This window comes from Nuphar pumila, chromosome 3 (assembly GCF_984573655.1).
Source record: "Nuphar pumila chromosome 3, dmNupPumi1.hap1.1, whole genome shotgun sequence".
Classification (NCBI taxonomy): domain Eukaryota; kingdom Viridiplantae; phylum Streptophyta; class Magnoliopsida; order Nymphaeales; family Nymphaeaceae; genus Nuphar; species Nuphar pumila.
The window spans coordinates 32,811,810-32,836,073 of record NC_143251.1 but is presented as its reverse complement, the minus strand read 5'-3'; the positions used below and the strand labels follow the sequence as shown (position 1 = coordinate 32,836,073).

Sequence of the window (24,264 nt, the reverse complement as noted above, 5' to 3'; positions counted from 1 at the left end):
ATTTGGCTTTTCTATTATAGCATGATTATATATTGAACTCAGATATGATAATCAGATTCTTATTGATTTTAGATCTTGATATGAGGTTATGATTGTGATGCTTATATTAACGTATAGGTGAATGACACATCATGCCTACAAATGACTAGTTTTGACTTATTAGGTGAATGATACATCACGCCTACATAATTTCATTACAAATTATTGCATTATGATTTTCTGAGTAAATATATCACACCTATGTATCATGAATATCTAACTAAATTACTTATAAGGTATATGCATGTGTTTCACGTTGGAATGGTCAAATGTGATTTGACTTATTGTTTATAAGAATTATGAATGCATATGAAAATGATGCAATGATCTGAATGTCTTATATATATATATATATATATATATATATATATATATATATATAATCATGCTATAATAGAATGCATGATTATATATATATATATATATGCGATGACTTGTATGACTTGAATGCATATAGATATTGCTTTATTACGTGAGTTAAGGCTGAATAGAATATTAAGTGATGAAATGCTTTTAAATGCTTTATGTTCGAATGCTTGAAATGATTGACTCATAGAACGTTGTTCCCTTGTTTATCACTTGACGATGGATGAATAATATATATTTACCTCTAAATGCTTGATATGTTTTCTTTAAGTTTGAGTTACTTTACCAAACTTTAGCGAGTCTGACCCCATTTTATGGAGGACAAGTAATGCAGGTAAAGTATGATGAGTAGTTGGAGCGAAGGGCTGGTCGAGTTGCATCCGCGAGGATCCACTCTTACCTTGCGATCTTGGTATTCATGATCTTTTTGTTTTAAGTACTTGATCATGTAGAGACTGAAGTATTGTTTTCATACTCTGATTTGAAATGAAATTAAAACTCCTCATATTTCAGTCTTATATTGTACGTGGTTTGAAATGTGTATATCCCGTACATTTTGATTTGATTGTTATCTTTAGTGTAACCGCGCTCAAAGTCTTAACCGTTTTTAAAAATCGTTTTCGCATTATAAGAACTTATTTACTTATCAAAAAAATGGTTTCGAAATTTCAATATTTAAACTATAATTAAGGTTAAAAATTTTAGGGCGTTATAGCCCGCCCTGCTCACTCCTAACAAAGATGGGTCCATGCGCATGTGTGTCGACAGTAGAGAGATCAATCGCATCACTATCAAATACCGCTTTCCCATTCCCCGGTTGAATGACATGTTTGATATATTGGTCAGTGCCTCTATTTTCTCCAAAATCGATTTAAAAAGTGGGTACCACCAGATCCGTATCCGGGAGGGGGATGAGTGAAAAATGTCGTTCAAGACACATGACGGATTGTATGAGTGTTAGTCATGCCATTTGGTTTATCAAATGCCTTGAGCACTTTCATGAAAATGATGACCCAAGTGTTGCGTCCTTGTATAGGACGGTTTGTCGTTGTCTATTTTGATGACATTTTGGTTTATAGTTCTTCGTTGTTTGATCATTTGAGTAATTTGAATCAAGTCTTAGAGATTTTGAGGAAGGAGAAGCTTTATGTGAATGCCAAGAAGTGTGAGTTCATGACGTCAAGCGTGGTGTTTTTGGGTTTCATTGTGTCGTCTGATGGAGTGAAGGCTAATCCTGCCAAGGTCCGAGCTATTGTAGAGCGGCCTACCCCGCGAACTATAGGAGAGATCCGTAGTTTCCATGGGTTGGCCACCTTCTACCGCCAATTTGTGAGAAATTTTAGCGCCCTCAGGGCCCCTATCACGGAATGCCTAAAGGGTACTAGCTTTCATTGGACCTCAGCCGCGGGCAAAGTCTTCACACTCCTCAAAATAAAAATGACTAGTGCCCCCGTCCTAGCCCTTCCTGATTTTAGTGCAGTTTTTTAGGTTGAGTGCGACGCCTCTAAAGTGGAAATTGGTGTCGTCCTGAGTCAAAACCGCAGGCCTATTGCGTTCTTTAGTGAAAAGCTGACTCAGTCGAGATGTCAATAGTCTACTTATGATGTCAACTTTTATGTCGTTGTACAAGCCCTTTGTTATTGGAGGCACTATCTCATTTATAAGGAGTTCGTCTTGTACATGGATCATGAGGCATTAAAGTATCTAAACAGTCAGAAGAAGTTAAGTGCGAGGCATGCCAAGTGAATCAGTTTCTTGCAAGAGTACACTTTTATGACTCGCCATCAATCAGGTACTCTGAACAAGGTAGCTGACGCACTTGGCAGAAAAAATAGTATTTTAATGACTATGTCTGTGCAGGTCATTGGGTTTGAGCAGTGCAAGGAGTTGTACCCGACGGACCCTGATTTTCAGCAGGTCTAGGAAGGGTGCCTCTCCTCTACCAGCACGACAGACCTACGGTTCACTATACATAATGGTTACCTCTTTTGAGGTAATAAGCTATGTGTGTCCGCATTCTCCCTTATGCTACAACTGAGTTCTGAGTTGCACGAAGGGGGACTAGCTGGGCATTTTGGACATGATAAGACGTTCGCACTGTTAGATGAACGCTATTTTTGGCCTAAAATGCGTAAAGATGTTGTCAAGTTTGTCCAGAGTTGTCGAGTATGTCAAGTGTCCAAGGGTCGACATCAGAATAGTGGTTTGTATACTCTTTTGCCCATCCTTGAGCGGCCTTGGGAACACGTCTCCATAGATTTTATTGTGGGTCTTCCCAAAACCTCGCATTGTTTTGACTCCATCCTAGTCGTAGTTGACCGGTTTTCCAAAATGGCTATCTTTGTTCCGTGTAAGCAAACCACTGACACCTCGTTAGTAGCCTCGTACTACTTCAAAGACGTGGCCCGCTTTCATGGATTGCCTCACACGATCACCTTAGATCGTGACACTCGCTTTATGAGTCACTTTTGAAAATCGTTATGGGCCTTATTGAAAACCAAGCTTCAGTTCAGCAGTGTATAACACCCGCAAACCGATGGTCAAACCGAAGTCATGAACCGTACCTTAGGGAACCTACTGAGGAGTCTAGTTGGGGAGAATGTCAAAACATGGGACCTAGTCTTGCCGCAAGCCGAGTTCGCCTACAATAGTTCCATCAACCGGTCCACGGGCAAGTCTCATTTTCAAGTGGTTTATGGGAGTTCACTAACTCATGTAGTAAATCTAGCACATGTGTCTAGTCTCCAAGACCCAGCCCCAGACGCATTTGATGTCGTTGAGTACATGCGTGATATTCACAAACAAGTCCGAGCCAAACTTGTTGAAAGTTACGAAGCTTACAAAGCTTTTGTGGACCAAGGTCATCGTGATGTCCAGTTTCAAGTAGGTCAGTTAGTATGGGTTTACCTGCGTCCTGAGCGTTTCCCAGTAGGCACTTATGGTAAGTTGAGCCCTAAGAAGCATGGCCCTTTCAAGATCCTCCGACGATTGGGTCTGAATGCCTACCTCCTTGAGCTGCCCGAAGATTGGCACATTTCGCCTATCTTCAACATGTCTGATCTATATGCTTACTGTGGCGACAACAAATTGTCAGAGCCGACTTCTTCCCAACCAGGAGAGAATGATGCAGAGCAGGACCAGACCGGGCCTATACAGCGTGACCCGATCGTGGCCATGGATCTCGGCACCAATGGGATGGATGATCGGACCCAGGTGATGGATCCAACCTCGAGCACGGAACCTTGACTCAGAGACGTGCCCCTGTGTACTTATTCCAGACGAGGTAGGCATTCAGACCCAATCTCGGGCCTATACAGCTTCGATTTAATCTCGGGTCTAGGGACTGGACCCGAGATCCAGATCCGTTGTGCAGTCTATAAAATACCCAGCCTTAGGGTTACATGGGCTGGAGAAGATTGATAATTTGTTTTTTTTATTGTTTCTCTCTTTCTGTCAGCATTTGTTTTCCACTGCAGCCGTTATTTCCATTTCCCAAAATTTTCTTTATTCTTCATTGTAATTCATTACATTTCAATAACCGAATTAAGGCAGATCTATTGTTCAGATCACCTGTTTCTCACGTTTTCTGTTCGGTATTATTTACTTCTGCACGGTGGACGTGCGTTGTGGGAAGCGCACCTAACGTCAACATCCAAGTGTGTCGGGACCCCGATCTCCCGCTGCATCACCCCCCCACTCTCATCTACTTATTTGTCTTCTTAAGATATTAATATTGAAAGAGAACCTTATAGCACATCTGAACCATCAATTCATCCTTCATGTTGTGTTATTGAGAATCAAACCAAGGAGCCTTTACCTCCTAGTGGCACTAATAGGGAGACCTACTCCCATGCTTTAGTTAAAATCCATAAAAGGCTGCTCAACCCAAGTAAGGCAACCATTTAGAATCTATTTGCAGTTTTCTTGAATTTTTTGACCTACTCCCACATTAGCTCAAATTCTATCAAAGGGTTGCCCAACTCTACTCAAGGCATCATTTTAGAAGTTTCTTGGTTATTTGCTTAGATTTTTCAGAAGGGCCTTGCCAGTAAAAGATCATTTTGATTTCTATGGGAAATTATGCAACAACTTCCTTTTCCTTTTCCCTTTTTGGGGTGCTTTGGGGAATTTAGAGTTGGATCACTCCATTTAGATTGTATGTAACGAAATACTAGTGAGTACTGATGATAAGTAAAGTTAGCCAAGGTAGCATTGAAATGGTTCTCGACTCCCTTAGTGTCTCAGCCTTATGTGTCAATAAGAACAATGGCTGCTAATGCCATAAACAAAGTAGACATAGAGGAAACCACACAAGGTAATAATGCGGCTGCAGAAAATCAAAGTCTTCAAATTCAACCCACTATAATAAAACTCACGGTAATAACAATTTTTATGAAAATCACACTGCACCAAAAACTGCTAGAACATGTAATATAGCTTAAGGAAAGTGTCAAGTAAAATGGGTGGTAATATTGTAAAAGAACCAGGTAATACTATACCATTTTGAAATAGTGTAAGCTGTGTCCAAGGGAATCATATACATCGGCATGAGGCCCAAGCTCCTCCTGAAAACTTTAGCAAGCTCCCGTATGTAAATTGAAGGATCCCCCTGAACTAAGGACCTTTCAAAGTCTTTATCCAGGCTCTCCAAAATGATCCTACCTTCCAAGTCTTTATCTAGTCTCTCCAAAAATATTCTACTCACATTGGATGAATCAATACATATCATGAAAAATTAGATCCTCCACTTGGACCAGCCTATCTCCAACTCCTTTCTTTCTACAGTCTACACTATAGTCACAAATTTTGGTCTTGGCTATATCTCAGTGAGTAAAAATCTTGGGATATTATAGGTTTTTCAATAAATATCGGGAAAATCTCAGAAAGTAAAAAAAAATAGGAACAGTGGAAAAAAAAAAAAAAAAACTTATGTAAAGCAAAGAAGCAATAAAACATGAATATAAATATAAATAAGAAAAGATATAGGTTAACTAAAGAAGAAATAAAAAATAAATGTAAATTCCCAAGATTATCTCGATATTATCACGATTAATCTAAATATCTGATATTTTTAAAATATCAAGATATGTGTGCCTTAAATCATTTTTTATTTTAAAGCTTTAATATCATGCTATTTTCAAAGTATTGCAGATATTGTGACAATGTTCTACACTCAAATGTGATTAACACCATGCAAAGATTCTTCACACCAAAATGTCCATAAAATGCAATATCTCATCGACAATAAATGTGGCCTTACCCTACTCTGCCAGCCGTCTCTTTCCAAAATGTTCTCCACAAATGGTGATTTCCCATGGCACATTTACAATATGGTATTTACAGTGCACAATAAAGGAAGATGACAGATTTGTACAAAGTCAACATAAATAAAACTGATTATGGAAGTCAAGGAACAGGGACAGGTTTGTAGTACCATATGTTATTTATTATGCACTACAAATCCATCATGTTCCTTTACTTGGATAATTAGTTTTATCAATGTTATAATCTTTGTTATTTGGCATTATCTGTATGTGTTTTAATTTACTTTTCTTTGTCAAATATTTTTAGTCTACAAACTTATCCTTCTTTCCTCTTTCTTCCTTTCTCTTGATTTTTAAATTTCTGCATCTTTTACATTGTCTTGTGCTATGATGCTATCTACATTGGTTTTTTGAGACAAAGATACAAATAGTATAAGCTCAGATTTTTGTAATTTACTGTAAGATACCAAATGTAGTAACTAAGAACGGTGAAAAAACAGAAAATTAGCCATTGGTAAAGGAACCATGTATTCATCAATGCAAGGGTTAAAATCTGGATGAAGAGGAGTCCAAGTTTGTGAAAGGTGGTTTTTCAACAGGTTGGACATGAAGAGCTCCTGAGTTCCCTTTTGCTTTCTTTTACCTCAAAAGCAAAACTAGGGATGGACCATCGCCCATGGTGGGATTGAAACTCCACAAAATTTTGGTTAAGATAGTGCCTATCAATATAGCTTGAACCAGTTCCGTGCAACATTAGATCAACTGCAGACAAAGTAACACATGTTAAATCACCTAAGGATGACCTAGCTCACTCTTTTCTTGCTAATATAGACCAACATGTTAGGTATGACATAGCTCACTCTTTTCTTGCTAATATAGACCATGTTAATCACGGAACTCAACTAACACAAGATATATGAGAATCTTTTTAGGTTTGAAAGTAAACAGGATTCAGCCAATCAATTCACCGTTCAAAGCTATAAGCAAGGCTTTTGATGAAATGCCCCATTGTGGAAGTGAATACTGATGAGGATGCTAGAGAAAAGGAAAATCTCTGCCTTCACGGTTTGAACATGAACTATTTAAGTCAAGGTAAATGTTCAGCCTTGAAAGGAACCTTGACATTTCAAGATCGTTGACCATTGACATGTGTTGCAGGTGCTGTAAAATCAATCACAGTATGAAGATCCGTAATGCATGAATGAGAATTACACAAGGCACTAAACAGTATGCTAAAGAGAAGGATCGAGCTAAAGGCCGTCTATCATGTAGAAGTAAAGCCGGGGAATTAGCTTATCATTAATTTGTTGGTTCATGCTTCACGTTACAATTAATACAACTTAATGAAGTGTCAGGACTAGCATAATACAAGTTAATAGCCCAATACTATGATGCGAATATTTATAAAAGATAATATTATTAGAATTGATGATAAATCTGGCAGCCAACTGAACCAAATGAGTTAATAAGCCTCTCGGAGTTTGTATGATTGGACAATGACCAAGCTGTATCTTTCCATTTAGTCTCATCCATAATCGCCGGTGACACAATATTAGAAGTTGTTCATGTAAATGATACAATACCAATCATCAATAAAGTTTTCCACAAAAATCAATCAATGGAATCAATGTCAACCAAAGGTCCAAGCATAACAGCCAAATGGCAGGGGAAAGGGACAAACAAAAAATGGACAACACCAACATTTCGTGAAAATCAAGAAGAAAACCAAAGGTGCAGGCATTTTCCACAGTAAGCCTCACCGTTTTAAAAGATTACCGAGGACTTTAGATGAACATACATGATTGAAATGAAACAAACACCATCTGGGTCATACTTCTGTATATGTATATGGTAGAGATGAAACTTTATATATGTCAACTCCCATAATCACCAAGACCTTATATGATGAATATTAGAATGTGGGTGGTCATGAAAACCGCAGAAATGAACTTACGCGTGTAGAAACCTTGAACTTTTAGATTGGGCAAGGTGCTTCTGAGGCTCTCCACAACCCTCATTATCAGAGTGGTCTTCCCAATTCCCTGGTACAAGAAAATTTTCAGAATGGGATATGAAAATCTCCCAGAAGAAGAAAAAGAGAAGATAAAGAAGCAGAAAAGAGAGGATGAATTTGTTCGATTGTCGTTCCTTGGGAGGTTTCAAGAGAGAATTCATACAGGAGGTCCCGTCACCAATATGCACTTCCCCGGACTACCCATGCTTCCAGAGTAGGCTTGCTTTGTCTCAGTGACTCTGCTTCCTTTTTTTCCTTTATACCTTCATGACGTTTTCCTAACGTTTTATTTTTTCATCCCTAGCGAAGCTTGCAGTGCCGATTCTGAGACGAGACTGGCTGCCAATTTCTTTCATGTAGAAACCTGCTATTTTCATATGAAAAGGCTGGTCTCCCGCAAAGGCTGACACAAACACAGCCACGGGAAAATGGTCCGTCAACGTGGCTTGCTATGGGACTCGTGCTAGACTTCGTGTTTTCATGTGAAAACTCTTTCATATATCTCCCTGAGAAAGCATTTTCTCTAAAAAGAATTGTAGGGCCCACGAAGGTGAGCCTGGATCAGGTGGCACAAATATTTGTGCATTAAGTACCTCGTCACCCTCCATCAGGTATTGGGTCCCACACTTGCCAGGTCCTGTCCCTAAGATGGAAGGTGATCAAGTTTTTAATGAACAAATATTTGTGCAATCATATTGCACCTGATCTTACCGAGAGCCAGGATCAGCCATCACATGGCACAGTTTGAGTGTGCCTATGCACCCTGTCTGCCCTTCTGGTGGGAGGCTGTTGTAATCCATGTCACAAATCTCGTTCTTGGGAAAATCTCTTCACCATGTTTTTGCTAAAAAAAAAGAGGATGGTGAAAATAACAGCATATATAAAAATATAATGGATTGGTATTTGGTGCTATTGAAAGCACCGAATTATTGAGTGTAAATTACCTTGTTTTCATACTTTGATTTTTTTTTTTAAGATCCAACCGTGTGGATATGATCTACAAAGTTTGTTTAGTATAAAATAAGTTTTGAAACATGTGATAGTGACAAAATTATATGTGCACAAATGCACTAGAATTTCATATTTCAAAAATCATATTTTTATATTGAAATAACACGATCCAAAGTTTGATTCTTAGCAGACAACAAATCATGCTGGACACATTGGTGTGTATTTAGATTGAGTCAATAAAGCCTGAACCTTTAATTTTCAGTCAATATTGTTGTGCCTTCAATAGCACTAAATATTAACCTAAATATAAAAGCATAAATATGTAAAGATACAAATACTATAAATAATATAACAATGCCACAAAATTGTTTTATCCGGTTAATATCGTGATAAAAATGAAATAATGATATTTTAAATATACCATGTTTTTTTGGGCACTATATTGGCCTTGGAAAATACTGTGAGATATCAACAACATTTTGTAACATAGCTTTTATTTAGTCAAATATTGGCGACATTTTGAAGATCTCGTTATCACTATTGTTAAAAGGTCCTTAAAATATTTCAAGATTTTTCAAAATATCACATGTTAATGTTATCAATATATTGCATCTCTCTCTCTCAAATGTGTTGAATACTGAGGGGCGTTCGATTGGCAGGACAAGGGGCTCACGGTGCCAATCAAACCAATGTTTTCAGTATCGGAATCAGACCTGTATATATGTTTGGCCAACGATTCAGGTGAATCGGCTAATATGGATTCTCAAGTTAATAGTTCTGAATCCACCAAAAAAATAATTTAAAATATTAAGTGTCAATCAGAATGTGACACATGTTAAAGCTAGAATATTAAAAATAATTTTAAGTTATTTTTTATATTTATTAAAAAATAGCCAATTCAGGTCAGTATCGTATCGATTTTCTGACGATACAATAGGTATCAGCATATTCAGGACGCACCGATGCAACACTGCATCAAACACTGGACACAAACCTTAGCCAAAATGAGTCGCAAGCATCGCTTGCATCGCACTTTAGCAAGACAATTATCGAATCCCATGGGTTACAGCAATTTGTCCAGGATAATTTGTTCTAAAAGAGTTGAACTGAGCATCAGACTCTGGCAATCTACATTTGAACTTTTTGTGCAACCAAGTTATACATCATATGCCACCAAACTCAGCTTCACCGTAACCTCAAAGCAACTTCTTGGTGCTGCTTTACTGGCGTGTACACATGACAATTAGCTCCCTTCATGAAATTGTTATTGAATTAAAAAATAAAGTATGCAACAAACTTGATGATGATGCTCGTGCTGTGTAGTTGGACTGGACATTTATATTTGTTACAGAAATCGCTGATCAGTTATTTACAGAAAAAAAATGACTATATTATAGGGCAAAAAATGACACATTTCTTTAAATCCTCACAATTGTTTAAATCCACCCCGTGTCCAAATTCACAAATGTTCAACTTCTTTTAGGACTATTTTACCTGTTGCACGAGCAAACCTACTGAAGTTTGCATGATGTATCAATACGTTCTTCAAGTATCGCAAACTCTCACTAAAAAATAGATTCACGTGTTTTTTTTTCTACCTCACAAATTCCACAAAGGTGAGCCATCAAAGTTCATGTTGTGATCGTGGTGCCATATGTGAAGCTCACTTCTTTCCGTTGTATGTCACCATTAGTCTTCATGCATACAGGGCTGAATTTCAAATTAACTTTTTCTCAATTCCATAAAATTGGTTATCAGATTGGAGACACGTTGATCTTTGATTCTTACTTCTTTGGTAGAAGGCTTTCTATGAGAGAGGGAGAGAATAACTTCTTGTCTCTTCATTACACACCGAACATATCATTGGCTAAATGGAACAATGATATCAGGATCGTGTCTAGTTTCCTAAAACCCCTCCATCATTGACTTGATGGTCCGCTTCCTCTAGCAGACTTGCGGATTTTTAATCCATTGTTAGTTGGCTTCAAGGTTGGCATGGAGCGACCTGCTTGACAACTATCTAAGTTGGCATTTCAGGATATGGGTGAGTTGTCCATCTGGAGAAATGTTGAGATGGTTGGCCAACAGTACATGGCCTTGTTAGTATCGGGTTTGCAAGGCCTATCTTTGATTTTTCTACCACACGAAATATACTTTCTATCAAAATAGATATTTTGATTTAGGGGTGGGAAACAGGCCAGGCCAGGCCAGCCCACTAACGAACTTGGACAACCAGCCTGGGTCAGTCAAGCTCAGCCCATCAATTGATGTGCTGGACCTAGGCTTAGTTTGAGCAAACCCATTGCCAAATGTCCAGCACACAGTCGGACCCGTTAAGCCCATGGATCAGGATAGATAGCCCATGAATATATATATATATATATATATATATATATATATATATATATATATATATATATATATATATATATATATATATATATTACTGATGAAGGTAAGAAACTAATGAGCTAGAAATCATAGGCACAAGTATCAAGTCAATCTAAACGTGTTCAGCGTGGTTTGTTATATAAGGCTTATAATTTAAAAATGTGTTATCACATTTCGGCACATTAAGAACTATTCACTTGTAAACCTCTTTAAAAATCTAATTACTTATCGCAATCACAAGGTTCAAAATAGATTTACTACAAATAAACCATGTAAATAACACGTAACAATGAAGGATGACAGCGGAATCATTCCAAACCAGGGGTGGAAGACATAAAACAAGGACAGGACCGAGGATAGAGGTAAAACTCAAAATGCTTTTTGTCTTAGCCTCGCACCCTGATTTCCATTAATAAAATCAGCATATATATTATAAAATCTTATATATATTCATGACCATAAACCCATTCACTCTTTTTATTTACTTAAAAACTTAAGAAATTTCACAGCACACCCTTTAAATCTAACACAAAATTAGTATATCTTTTCAGGCATTTAATGGCAAACCCCCGAGACAGGAACGAAGACATGAATGGAGATGGAAAAGGTTACAGGGCAGAGGTCCAAAGTCCCCCAGAGGGATGGACCAAAGATGGAGAGCAAAATTTTAGATGGGACCTTATCCCCTGCACCCACCATGGTCCATATATATATATATATATATATATATATATATATATATATATATATATATATATATATATATATATATATATGCGCGTGTGGGAAAATGGTTTGTACATGTAAGTGTACAAGGATGGTGATACACTAGCATTTTCCGGCTACATTATACCATGAGCTGCAACTATTAAGGTTACCAAACGGCAAGGACGCTAATAACATGATCGTTTCCAGATGATTTGACATCGGAAGGAGGCAAGTCAAAGAGTAAATTATTTCATGTCAACTAGAGGATGCAGTGTTTTTAAGACCCCATATGCACCAAAGACCAAACTACATAGCGAATAATAAAAGCAACAAATCTTTATGCAAAATAGAACATCCCCCAGCATGACCATACCCGAACATGAAAAAACGTCGTTTTCCCAATTTCGGTAATGTGCATGATTGGCAAGTCGAAAACTAGTTCAGGCAAATGTTAGAATTGCCAGGTGCTCAAGTTCAGTTCAAGCTACCAAAAAAATAGTGAACACAACAGAAAACGCCCGACGGAGAAACCACCCACTCACGTAAATCGCGACCCCAGGTTAGGCGTCGGTCGAAACGGTTCTCCCTAATACCCAATGATATGACCAATCAAGAATAGTAAGAATTCCAACCCACTGTAACAAACCAATCGACAGCAACGCCTAATTCATTCCCACGTCCCACCCACCACAAAAACCCAACCATTTGAGTCAACAACACGAACAATAGCTAACCAGACGGTGACAGTCTGATCACCAGAACTTGCAAAAACTTCTGACAGGCGAATAAACTACGATTCACGAATAATAACGCAAACGACGGGTTACGAAACGAAACATTTCACCAAGCAGATCAAGTTTTGAGCTAAAATTCAACTACAATCTGTCAATTACAGAAGAGTAACTAAAGAGATGTTAGGCCATCACCACAAGCGACGAGCAACAAGGCCAATCGAAAGATGTGATGTTCTTCGGGATCGCCTAGCATCATGGATCAAAAAGACAAAAAGCAAATCTACATAGAAAACAAAAAGGAACCCGAACGCTGAGAGTTTTAGTTTTGATATAGTTAACGCCCGCATAGTGAGATGACCGTCCCAAAATCTACACAGCTACGCCTTTTTCTAACGTCACTTCCATGAGAAGCGTCGTTTCTTCATTTCGTAACATCAATCTTCGTCTTCCTCCTGAGCGAGGAATAAACAAATTAAGCGAAAAGAGACGGACAATGGTAACAAAACAGAGAAAAAAGCGGAGATGTGCTTCAAATAGATGCAACCACCAGAAATACCCAAAAATAGAAAACAGATTAGTAAAACACGGAAAAGTACTAACTAATCGGGAAAGAAGGAAATTAAAAAACATAATTTATAAATAATTACCTCTCCGCTCTCATCTTCCTCATCGTTCACCTCAGACTTGGACTTGTCAGATTCCTCCTCATCGGGATCGTCCGAACCACCGGACTACACGTTTTTTTTATTCGATCAGTTTGCCGCATAACATGACTAAATCTGAATAAAAGCAACTTAATATTCCTATGAGTCAGATACCTGCTTCTTATTGTAGGCAGCCAAACTCTTCTCATAATCCGTCTTTCTCTTAGCCGCCTTCGCCACATAGGGTGCCTTGTCCTAAAAGTTCAATAAAAAACGAATCTGTAAATGAACAAAAAACTGTGTATGCAGCACACGAGTAAGAGAACTCCTCGATACTCACGGATTCAGACATCGATTTCCATTTACCACCGGCGGCTTTTCCGACCTAAATACAACAAAAAGATATCAACAAGAGAGATATTGAAAAACAACAAAACAAAAACAAAAGATTGTAGGTTTTCAAAATGTTATAAACGATAGAAAACAAAGGCAGAGTTTTAATAAGCAACCGTTGAAACTTACAGCGGCAACAGATTTGTTATTCGGATTCTTCTCCTTGAACTGCAGCCTAAACTCCTCCCTATGTTGAAGAATCAAGAAAACGTATAAACAAACAATCTGTTGATAAAATCTGATATACTAAAAGAAGGCAAACATAAACGAGGGTGAAAACAATTACATGAAGACAAAGAAGGCGCTAGGAGGCCTCTTCGGCTTGTTCGGATCCTTTCCTTTCTTCGCCGCCGGTTTCTTGCTCACGCGGTCGCTCTCAGAAGCCTTCCTCTTAATCCCCAGCCTTAGATCATCATTTTCACAGGAAAGACAAAAGTCAAAACCCTAGCAAGACGGATCCGCGGCGAAACCCTAGAAACGGCTTTTTCTTTGCTAAAACCGAGAAAAGATGAGGGAAAAAAACGAGAAAGAGAAAAGAAAACTCACTTGTTATCGGCCTTTTTGGCCGTATCGGCCTTCGATTTTCCTCCTTTCATCAGAAACCCTGCGGGAAAAAACAAGCTCAGATCGGAAAGATCGGCGGAAACTCGCCGTAAAACCACGAAAAATGAAGGAAAAAGAGGGAGGAAATGAAGAAGATGGAGGGGCGCACCCTACAAGACGGAGAGAAAGGCAGAAAGAGGAAGAAGGTAGGCAGGAAACGGAGGCGGGCTTGAGGGAAAAGAGCGAGTGATGAGAGGGAGGAATTAGGGCGGACGAGAAAAAGAAGGGGTGGGGGGAAGGGATTAAAATTGAAATTACGCCGGATGAATTCCGGAAATTTGGGCGGGATTCGAAATTTTTTTACTGCCACGTCATCGATCCGCGGCACAAGCCGCGATTCGATGCATCCTGCCCGTCCGTGCACCTGTGCTTTCGTTGTGCTTCTTCGGAACAGAGACTAAATTACGATAGTAGTCTCTGTCTTTTAAGTCAATCACGCCAGTAAGGTTTGACATTTTTTCACTTGAAGGGGCACTTTCGTCATCTTCTGTGAGAAAGGGAGATCTGTTCCATGTCAAATGGTTATTTTCAATGTGTGAACGGCATCCTATAAAGTGTGCGGGGCTATTTCGTAATTTTGAAAAATTACCCGGACTTCCTGATATTTGTAGATGAGCGGTTAGGAACCACGAAACCCTCCACCCATTTTCCCGTTTCTTTCTTACTACGATAGCAAAATTACAGGTACCACCCTTAAAATTGTAGTTTGTAGAAATGCCTTTTATTTTATCAAAATTCTCGTTTACTAGAAGGTGGGCAGCGGCAATTTATTTGGGCGAGTCGTGAGGGCTTCCAGAATCCAGCGAACTCAAACAAATCGGGAATATCCCGATTCGCATGGGAAGGAAAACGGGTTGGTTGTATAAACCGGATATGGATTTGTTGGTTCGGTTGTGCGATTACGGGTCGGACCCTGGTAGTTTGTTTTCATGCTCGGCTGTATCCAAATTTAACAAATACATTATGGATTTTAGCCCAGGATATGGATTAAAAAACTAAAAAGAATTTAAAATTTAATAAAAAATCAAAATTGATATTTTTTATATATATATAAATGATTTAATTAATGTCATATTACAACTAATTATGAAAGTTTGTCATAAAAATATCAAACCCTAAAATCAAATTTACTATAACAATCAAATTATCAAACCTTATTAAATCATAAAACCTTAAAATACAAAAAAATAAATCATGAATAACCAAAAACCTTAAACTATAAGAAAAATAAACCATAAAATTAAATAAAAAACCTTAATTCAAACCCTAATCAAAGAACAAAAGTCTTAATCAAATTAATTATAGAAAGTCTTAATTAAAAAAATTTGATTCAAAGCCCTAATCATAAAAAACCAAGAAAAAAACTTTAATCAAATCAAAGAAAACATAATCAAATTAACTATAAAAAAGATCAAATTTAAAAAAAATGATTTGAAGCCCTAATTAAGGAAAATCAAATAAAAAAAACTTAATCAAATTAACTATAAATGTAAGTGATTTGATTCAAAGCCCTAAATAAAAAAATCTAATCAAATCAAAGAGAACCCTGGTCAAATTAACTTTAAAAAGCCCTAATTTTAAAATTTTGATTAAAATCCCTAAATTTAAAAAAAAAATAAACAAAATAAATGAAAACTCTAATCAAATTAATTATAAAAAGCTCTAATTTTAAATTTTTTATTCAAAGCCTTAATAAAGAAAAAAAACTAATCAAAATAGCCATAAAAAGCTTAATTTAAGAAATTTGATTCAAATCCCTAAAAAAAAGAAGAAAAAGAACAAATAAAGGGGAGAGATAGAGAGGAACGAAGAAAGAAGAAGAGAGGAAATAATAAGGGGAAGAGGCCTCGTCGTTGGCCTCACTACTGGTGCCGGTGACCCCGAGCACCGCCTCACCCCCACTGGTCTTACCCCTCATCACCTGACTGCATGAGAGAGAGAGAGAGAGAGTCAAGGGGCCCCTCCCCCGAGTTTGTTTTTTAAACATTCCCCTTGTAATTGTTCTAATTGTACCAGAGAGTGGAAAAAATTTATTGGGTAAAAAGGATGTGACGGCCGCGTTCTGTGAGTTTGTCGCATCCTTAGTTTGTTATATCCCCTGTTCTTAGAGCGATTCCTATTCAAAATCGCTCAGGAATGGGGAACAAAAAAAACCCTCAAGGGTCTTACCAACCAAGTGTGTGTGTGTGTGTTGGGGAGGGGGGAGGAAGATTAGGTCATTTTGAAAATGAGCCTTTTGTTCATTCAAAAATCATGACCATCCATTACGTGTTTAGGATAAATGCCATGTGGCCCATAATGCTTCCATAAACGACATCAATTGGATGTTTGAATATAAAGAAGAAAAATGCATGGGGTCCTTTCCCTCTCATCTCCCCTCTTCGTCTTCCCCCTTCCCCCTTTGCCTCTCTCTCTCTCTCCATCGAGCTTTGCTAGAGAGCTTTGTTGGTGGTCGAAACCATGTCGTGATGCTCGAAGTTCCTCTCAAACTGCCACTGAATCATGTTATGGGCTAGAGGTGACAACCAATGGAGGATCCTCTTGAGGGCATCGCTCCACTCCTTGACCAGCCTTGGATCTGCGGAACATAAGTTGCCCCCTAGGCTGGTGGTCCGCCATGACCTCAGTCGTGCCCTCAGCGACATTCGTCGGTAGCAAAAACGAGAACAACAAACGAGATGAGCTCTTTGTATGTGGCTAACTAAATACATAAGAAAAAATCAGTCATTTTAGTGCAAACGTCCATGGGGATTGGGGCATTTTTTGGCTCTATCACTTGGACATTGATCAAGTAAGCATATTGTGTGTCACATAGCATCTTCAAGTCCCATGCTACTTTCCCCAACGATCATAACCAATGCATTCCAAGGACCACATCCACGCCATAGATAAGTGGGACATATAGATTTACCATAAACTTAGCTCCTTAGAGTTGTAAACATAGATTGGGACAAACCTTCAAACAATTATGTTAGTCCTATTTTCAACCATTACATCAAGGATGAGTGCTCTTTGTATTTGCACTTGATTTCCTGAACAACACTATTATAAATACAGTTGTGAGTACTTAATGTATCGATAAAAACATTTACCTCCTCAGTGCTTAGGCGGCCATGAATCCACATAGAGTTGGGTGTAGAGACACCCAAGTGTGCATGGAAGGAGATGCCATGACAAAGCTCCTTTTCGCGTTCTTTCTCGTCTGGTGGCTCATCTTCTTTAGAATTAGATTCTACCACTTGAAAGATATGGTAGCGCTTACATATGTTGTGCTTAAATCACTTCTCATTGTAATTGAAGCACAAACCCTTCTTAATTTGATTCTCACATTGTACACATGAGATTGACTCCACTTTAGGGGTTGACGCCACCCCTTTGATGGATCAAACTTAAATTTGCCACTAAAGATCGGTCGCGAGAATCGGTAGGCTGATTTGGCCTCTGCATTGCTTCTCATCATAAAGCTTGGCTACCTTATAGGCATCTTCAAGGCTCCTCACAACTGTAGCAAGGAGCTCAATATCAAGATCCTTTCATGACCCACCGACGTATAACCTAAGCAAGGTTTCCTCATTGACTAGGAGTAAAAGCATACATAGATTTTGGAACTTTGCTTGATACTTGTCCAAGTTTCCCCTTTACTTAAGATTATTAAGCTCCACATGGTGATTAACTAGCATCATAGGCCCAAATTTCTCCCTGATACAATCAACAAATTCAACTCAAAAGAGATTTCCATATAAGGTGTCTGATCACTCGTATCATTGAAGGGTGTCACCCTCTAGGTGGGTGACCTCTTCGACAACCTTACCTCTTGTAGCACGTTATGGTAGGTAAAAAAGTTCTTGAGTTTAAACACCCACTAACACATATTCTCATAAAATAGAAAATTTCAAAATAAGGCGTCTTACCCATACCTTGTATATTCTCAAATGATGATTCACCAAGAATCTAGCCATGCAGATCTTTCATGCGACATCCGGTGAAAGTGAAGTTGCAGTTGGTTGTCTACCTCAGTGTGTTAAGCATTATAGCTTCAATGTAGTCAACTGGGGCTGCTAGAGCCCTCTTGATGCACTCTAAATGGTTGTCTTGTTTTGTGTTCTTTTGCTTGTACCAAAAAAGTTTGGCATGCATTTACTTGGTGATAGCTCATGCTTGTTTGGCATGTCGACAAACTTCTAAGAACTTGTCAACATGAGAGGGTTGAGATCCCTCCATCGGATGAACTTTGCTCTGATACCAATATGTTACACTGTCCAAATTTTTCAAGGTGGATGATTAAAAGTTGGACAGGTTGGGAGGTTGGGGTTTGTGACAGACATATACTATAATCAATGTCCAACAAACTCGAGAGGATCAAACATGCGGTTTCTAGGCCATGAGAGTTGTGGGTCACGTGTCTGGGGTGCAAAACCATGATTGACACGATAGAAAATAGGTCTGAGATTTCTTATGGTTGTAGTTAAGGAAAAATGGTGCAGACTATTGTAGAGTACAAGTGCGCATTTTCTCAACATGTGTAGGGCTTCACTATGACCATGAGCTCCAATTGAAAGCTTTATCCACCACCAGTAAACTCCCAGCTTATTTCTTCCCGGTCAGGTAGGCTTGTAGGACAACTGATTTGCAGTGGAGAGAGGGATATCCTTGATAGTCATTATAAATAATAACAGGATTACAACCTTCTATATGCTCTAGCAAACAATATTGCTCAACTGTAATCCGTCACTTCTTGGCTTTCAGGATAGCAGTTCCAATATGAATAGATGAACAATACAGTTCATGGATTCAAAGATATATACATGGACGTGTTGTGCATTATCATTTTTTAAGAGTACAATTTAATAATTAATGTTGTATTTGTGACTACGTTACTTGTGTGTACAATGTAGCTTTGTTTTATTATGACAAATCAGCCACAATGCATAATATCTTAATCGTTTAGGCTAGTAATATTCAGATCAGTTGGACATTGGAAAGCAGTTGACAATAAAAGAAGTATTCTTTCATATTTGGCACACTGTCTTCAGATCCAACGAGATTATGGAAAATAAACAAGTGCTATTTCCATTTTTTGCAGTTCTCCTCTAGCTAGTACAAGCAAAATATATTAAACTTGGCAAAAATATATGGTTTGCCTATGATTCTAGCCCCAGTTTTTTAGCTACATAATGGTTCCAGAACAAGTTTTACTAGCATCTATGTATCCGGATCAGCTGAATCAGTCTATCTGGATTCAATCAATAATCACAAATAAGAATTTTGCATGTATGCATGTGTGTGTGTGTTCAAGGATTTCCATCAATCATTACGCTTATCATGATTTACATGCCAGAATCACACACACACTCACACAGACATAACAACAAAATCATATAGTAAAAAATAAGAAAATTTGAGCTAATAGTTAACTAATTATGAATCAACATTTTGAAAAAGAAGCTACAAGAAGTCCAGAACACACCTTCCAATCATTTCGTGACATTGACTGATCCTTGAATGCCTCAGTTTCATTTCCTGGAACACTTCTCAGCATCTCAAGAAAATTCCACACCTTGATGGTGTGTTTTTTTACAACATTTTCTAGATCACCTGCACAAATTGAAAATCATGAAAAAAGTTTCACTCTTGAAAATAAACTAAAAAAATTTAAATTTGTAATTTTCACATATGCACCATGATCAATGTGATGTAAACTTGAAGAAATATATGTCTTTTAATGGTAGTAATTTTCTTTAATTTGTAAAGTAATTTTCAATAGAAAATAGATTACTTTTTATTAAATGCACGGTAGCACAAAAATAGGGAAATGGAATTTATGATGCTATGGGGGAGAAAATACATGTAATTCACAAAGTGGTAAAATAAGAAGAGTATACAAGTGCATGTTTAGTAGAATCATAAACAAATGAGAAGTTATTTTTGTGCATAAGTGGTGGCAAAAATAGAGAAACCACGATGGCATGGTAATAAACCAGTATAAGGAAAAACTAAGAAGTGTTGTATGAGATGGTTTGGGGCACGTTTCAGAGGTCCAAAATAGTACATTAAGAGGAGAAAATGACATAGGTTGAAGTGCCCATGAAAAAGGGAGATGGAATTACAACTTCAGAGGTGATAGTGTTTCTACAACTTGTTTTTCATAATTGGAAGAACCCTCAACATCTGGTGCCTAAAAGATGATTTATTTTTTATCCATTGCCTAAAAGATGTCAGGGAAACATTCAAAGAGAAAGGCAAAAAAAAGGTAAAGTCCGTTATGGAGTAAATTTTGATTTCCTTCCATATGTTGAGAAGGATCATAAATTTATCACAAGGTGAGACCTGTGAATTCCAAAAAGATTAATTCTTAGACTATTGTAAGTCGCATTAATGATTACATCGAGGCTTGTAATAATAAGACAAGTTACAGTGAACACAAAGATTTCACCCATTCTCTCTCATGAAATGGTATCTCAAGAAGTTTCATAATGATCAAGGCCAAAAAAGGGAAAAAAAATGAGAATTTGTATCTCCATCTACCTCTGAAGAAACTCAGGCTTGCGAAGAAGGTCAGAGCTGATGTAGATGGGGTAGCTCTGGTTCCCCAAATCGACGTCCACAATCGTCACAAACATGGGGCTCAAAACCGGCTTTGCGGGCTCCATCATCGGGACAGAGTTCGCAAAAACCCTTGCTTCTTCACCGAAATTCCATCGAATTCTGAGCAAAGGAAGATCAGAGAGCTTGGAAGAAGATAACTGATGGACGAAGGAAGGTGATCGAAGCGAGGGACGACGACAAATATGAGAGAGAGGGATCAATTTGGAGGAAGAAACGAAGCTAGGGTTCGCAATCGTCTCAGGGGAGGCGGCGGCTACGAAGCTCTTGCCAATGCCACCAGCGTCATCCTTTCCTGGCGTGAGTGTCCATCCGGGCGTGAACATCCTCCTGAGGCCGCCCTCTTCCCCGTCGGGCCGATTTGGGAGTAACCAGAGGGAGGGAGAATTTCACGGCCTAGGAGGGCCATTTTAAATCAAAAAGTAGCGACAGAATTTTTCTATCGCAAAATTCATTGCTAATTAGCGACAGAAAAAGTTTGTTGGTAAGTACGATGGGTTTTGTGACAAAAATTTTCTGTCGCTAATTTTGTCACTAATTAGTGATGAATTTTGCGACAAACTTTTTCTGTCACAAAAACCATCGCTAATTTCAATTTTAGGAACGACCAGTTTTCTCTAGCTAATCCATCGCTAATTTGCGATGAAAAAAAATTCATCGCAAATTTGTGTCGCTAATTAACGTTTTTCTTGTAGTGTGGTTGATTGGATGTGAACACAGACACATATGAAAAATATTTTAATATTATTTTATTAAAAAAATATGTGGACATAAACACTGACAAACATGAACAATATTTTATTAAAAAATTGGTGTCTGTCTTCGAATCAGTGTCACGTATTCTCATATCCACGTATCTTTGTGAGTATGTGACATAGCTTAAGGCATGTCTGCGACCAGGAAAAAATTCTCATATGAAAAGAAATTTTTGCCTGTGAGAAGTTTTGATACGAGAACTTTGCTTCATGAAAATTTTCCTCTTGTTTGTACAACATGAGAAAACCAAATTGAAAAAAACGTTACAATTTTTTGATTAGGGTGAAAGGCCGCCTTCATAACCAGAAATTTTTTATAGGAAAAATTTTCTCCATCTCAAAGCTAGAGAAAATTTTCCTGTCAAAATTAGGTAAAAATTGAAAACAATTTAAAGGAAAAAATTTCTATTGTTTGGAACAAATGCAACAACCATCACTTTTCCTTTCCAACTTGTATTTTTTTCGTTTAAACATGCCCTTAGAGAGTGGGTTCATAAGTTGACATGAATCACTCAGATATTGCAATAGTATTTTGAATCTTCTTAGAATCTAAGCCATGTGATATTGGGCAAGGATAAAGGTGATGGACCTCTGAACCGGTTTCAAATTAAATCCAACTCATATTGTTGGATAGGGATAAGACGTATCAAGTCTGGGTTGGATTTGGAACAAGGGAGGTTAAGTTAAATACATATGTTCTGAACTGGGTCACAAGTGAGTCTAGCTAAACACATCTTACCTATTCCACATGGAAATTAATATATTTAAACCCATTTTCAACACATCCAGTACTATAGGCAGTCAGACCATATATGAATATAGAATTCTACTATGATATCCAAGCCATCTCTGGATCTAAAACTAGACTTTTTGAAATTCGAATCCAGGTCAAGCTTGACTTGACCTTTATCTGATATGTTTGCATCTCTAGTATTGGGCTTGTTGAAAACAGGTAAAAACCTTTTGAATTTAGGAGTCAATTTAGAGTTGTTTTGATCAGGATCCAATTATATATGTTCACCCCGACTTCAATACCATTGGAAAGTCCTACATTGTATAGAAATATCTAGATATTGGTTCAAGTGTTCGTTGGTACATCTTTGAGTAAGTGAAGAATACAATTTGATGCTTCTGTCCCTGTTTGTGTTCCCCGTGATGCTATGTGTAACCATATAATAAAACCAGTTTGTAATAAATAAAAATGGATCAGGGAAATGGGAATAGGGATGGCAGTGGACCTGGGAGGGAGGCCTCGCCTCGTCTCAAATTTTTGCCCTTCATCACCGCATGGGTTTTGATTTTAACATTCATCCCCGCCTCCATCTCTGTTTCATGTCCTCCATCTCAGGTCCAAATGGGGCGAGGCAAGGTGGGGTTTCGTTTCTCCTTGGTTCATTGAGATCCTTAAAAAGGGATTGAAGACAGAGCGGGGTGGAGGAAATCATAAGTCCATCACCACAAGGGTTTTGATTTTAACCTGCATCCCTGCATCCATCCCCGATCCAAACGGGACGGGGTGGGACATGGCCCATTTTTCCCTGGTCCACTGCTATCCCTAAATGGGAATGTATGAAAGAGTGTCCTTTTTCACAGGACAAATTTGTTATAACGTGATTCTCACGGGAAAATTGATTCAAAGGGTGGAGGGTATGATATGTGTTTCATACAAAACTCATCATTGTTTTGTGTGCAAGCTGTTTGGCCCCATTGGCTGTTTCGTGCAGGGTGGTTGTTTCATCCTATGCAGGAAGCAACACTCCGCATATGAAAGGGCTGAAACAAACACACCCATACAAGATCTCAAGAAAACAGAAGGGGCAGTGGGAGAAACCTCTGAACTCATGAACTTGGTGATGGATGTGAAATGTTTAATTAGCATGCCTAGGATGCCCGCGCGCACACACACATGCATATAAACAAAGTTAGGTAAGTGGATCTAAACCGGTTCTTTTTAACTTTTTTCATGAAAATAAAAATGTCTTATGGGCCATGTCATGCTTGATTCGGTACCAGAATCTGAATTTTCAAGAGTGGGTCTAGTTCAAGATCTAAATATGGCTTGGATATAATATTGGGATCTCATATCTCACAATACGGGCATGACTTGGTCTGGAATCGAGTCAGATCTCATATCTTAAGGATTAACTCTATAGACATATTTTAAAGTGTGATTTTAAAGCTTTACTTGTACTAAAAGCCAATTTCTTCTTTAACGTTATTGACTTATTTGTTGTTTAAAATAAGGGGTGCAAATAGATGAATGAGATATAAGCCATATCATAGTTGATCTGAATCTGAATCCAATTTTTTAGCAGTAAGCCTAGATCTAAATCTAAAATAGATTCGTTGAAGTTTATTTAGATCCAATCAATTTTATAAGGTACCATTGCATTATGTAAAAATAGGTTGGAAGCATGTATTTTATATGAAGAACCTACAAATGGATTAGAATCTAATTTGGATATGAATAGAAATCTGATAGAAAACATTGATGCAAAATCCCAAAAGAGCTCAACTATCTATGTACATGCAAATTCAGCCCCAAAAGACATGTTGTGCCTATTTTAAGATCCATATTCTAGTGTATCAAATATGAATCCAAATGTTTGACCGAATCTGATTCATTAGCACACCTATTAGCAAGATTATGTAGGCTCATTAGCATAGTATCAACTGAATAGTGGTATAACGATCTGGGTTAGGTTGAGTAGTAGTTGATCGATCCTAGTTGATTGGCAGGTTTGGGTGGATCTATTTTTTATTGAGGGATCTAATTGATATTTCACCTTTCACCAAAGC

At 37.9% G+C, this 24,264-nt stretch overlaps 2 protein-coding genes across 4 annotated transcripts in view; both read right to left on the bottom strand.

Annotated features, from left to right (window-relative positions):
• Positions 1 to 8,054, bottom strand: part of LOC149842519 (uncharacterized) — a 41,036-nt gene extending 32,982 nt beyond the window's left edge. The window contains exons 1-2 of one of the 3 annotated variants that reach the window (XM_089999249.1): positions 7,847 to 8,054; positions 7,624 to 7,711 (exon numbers count right to left, since the gene is read on the bottom strand). In XM_089999249.1, coding sequence (XP_089855375.1) covers positions 7,624 to 7,711; positions 7,847 to 7,888 — 130 coding nt within the window. In that variant the 5' untranslated portion in view covers positions 7,889 to 8,054. The remainder of the gene's footprint in view (positions 1 to 7,623; positions 7,712 to 7,846) is intronic. The other 2 variants (XM_089999250.1, XM_089999251.1) reach the window with 2 other exon arrangements.
• A 4,517-nt stretch (positions 8,055 to 12,571) lies between these two features.
• Positions 12,572 to 14,347, bottom strand: LOC149842518 (HMG1/2-like protein). Its single transcript, XM_089999248.1, has 8 exons — positions 14,217 to 14,347; positions 14,051 to 14,108; positions 13,791 to 13,907; positions 13,634 to 13,691; positions 13,452 to 13,496; positions 13,286 to 13,366; positions 13,115 to 13,198; positions 12,572 to 12,919 (listed from the first exon to the last, which is right to left on the bottom strand). Exons 2-8 carry the CDS (start codon positions 14,098 to 14,100, stop codon positions 12,902 to 12,904), a joined length of 453 nt encoding a protein of 150 aa, XP_089855374.1. The 5' UTR covers positions 14,101 to 14,108; positions 14,217 to 14,347; the 3' UTR covers positions 12,572 to 12,901.
• Between the last annotated feature and the right edge of the window lie 9,917 nt (positions 14,348 to 24,264).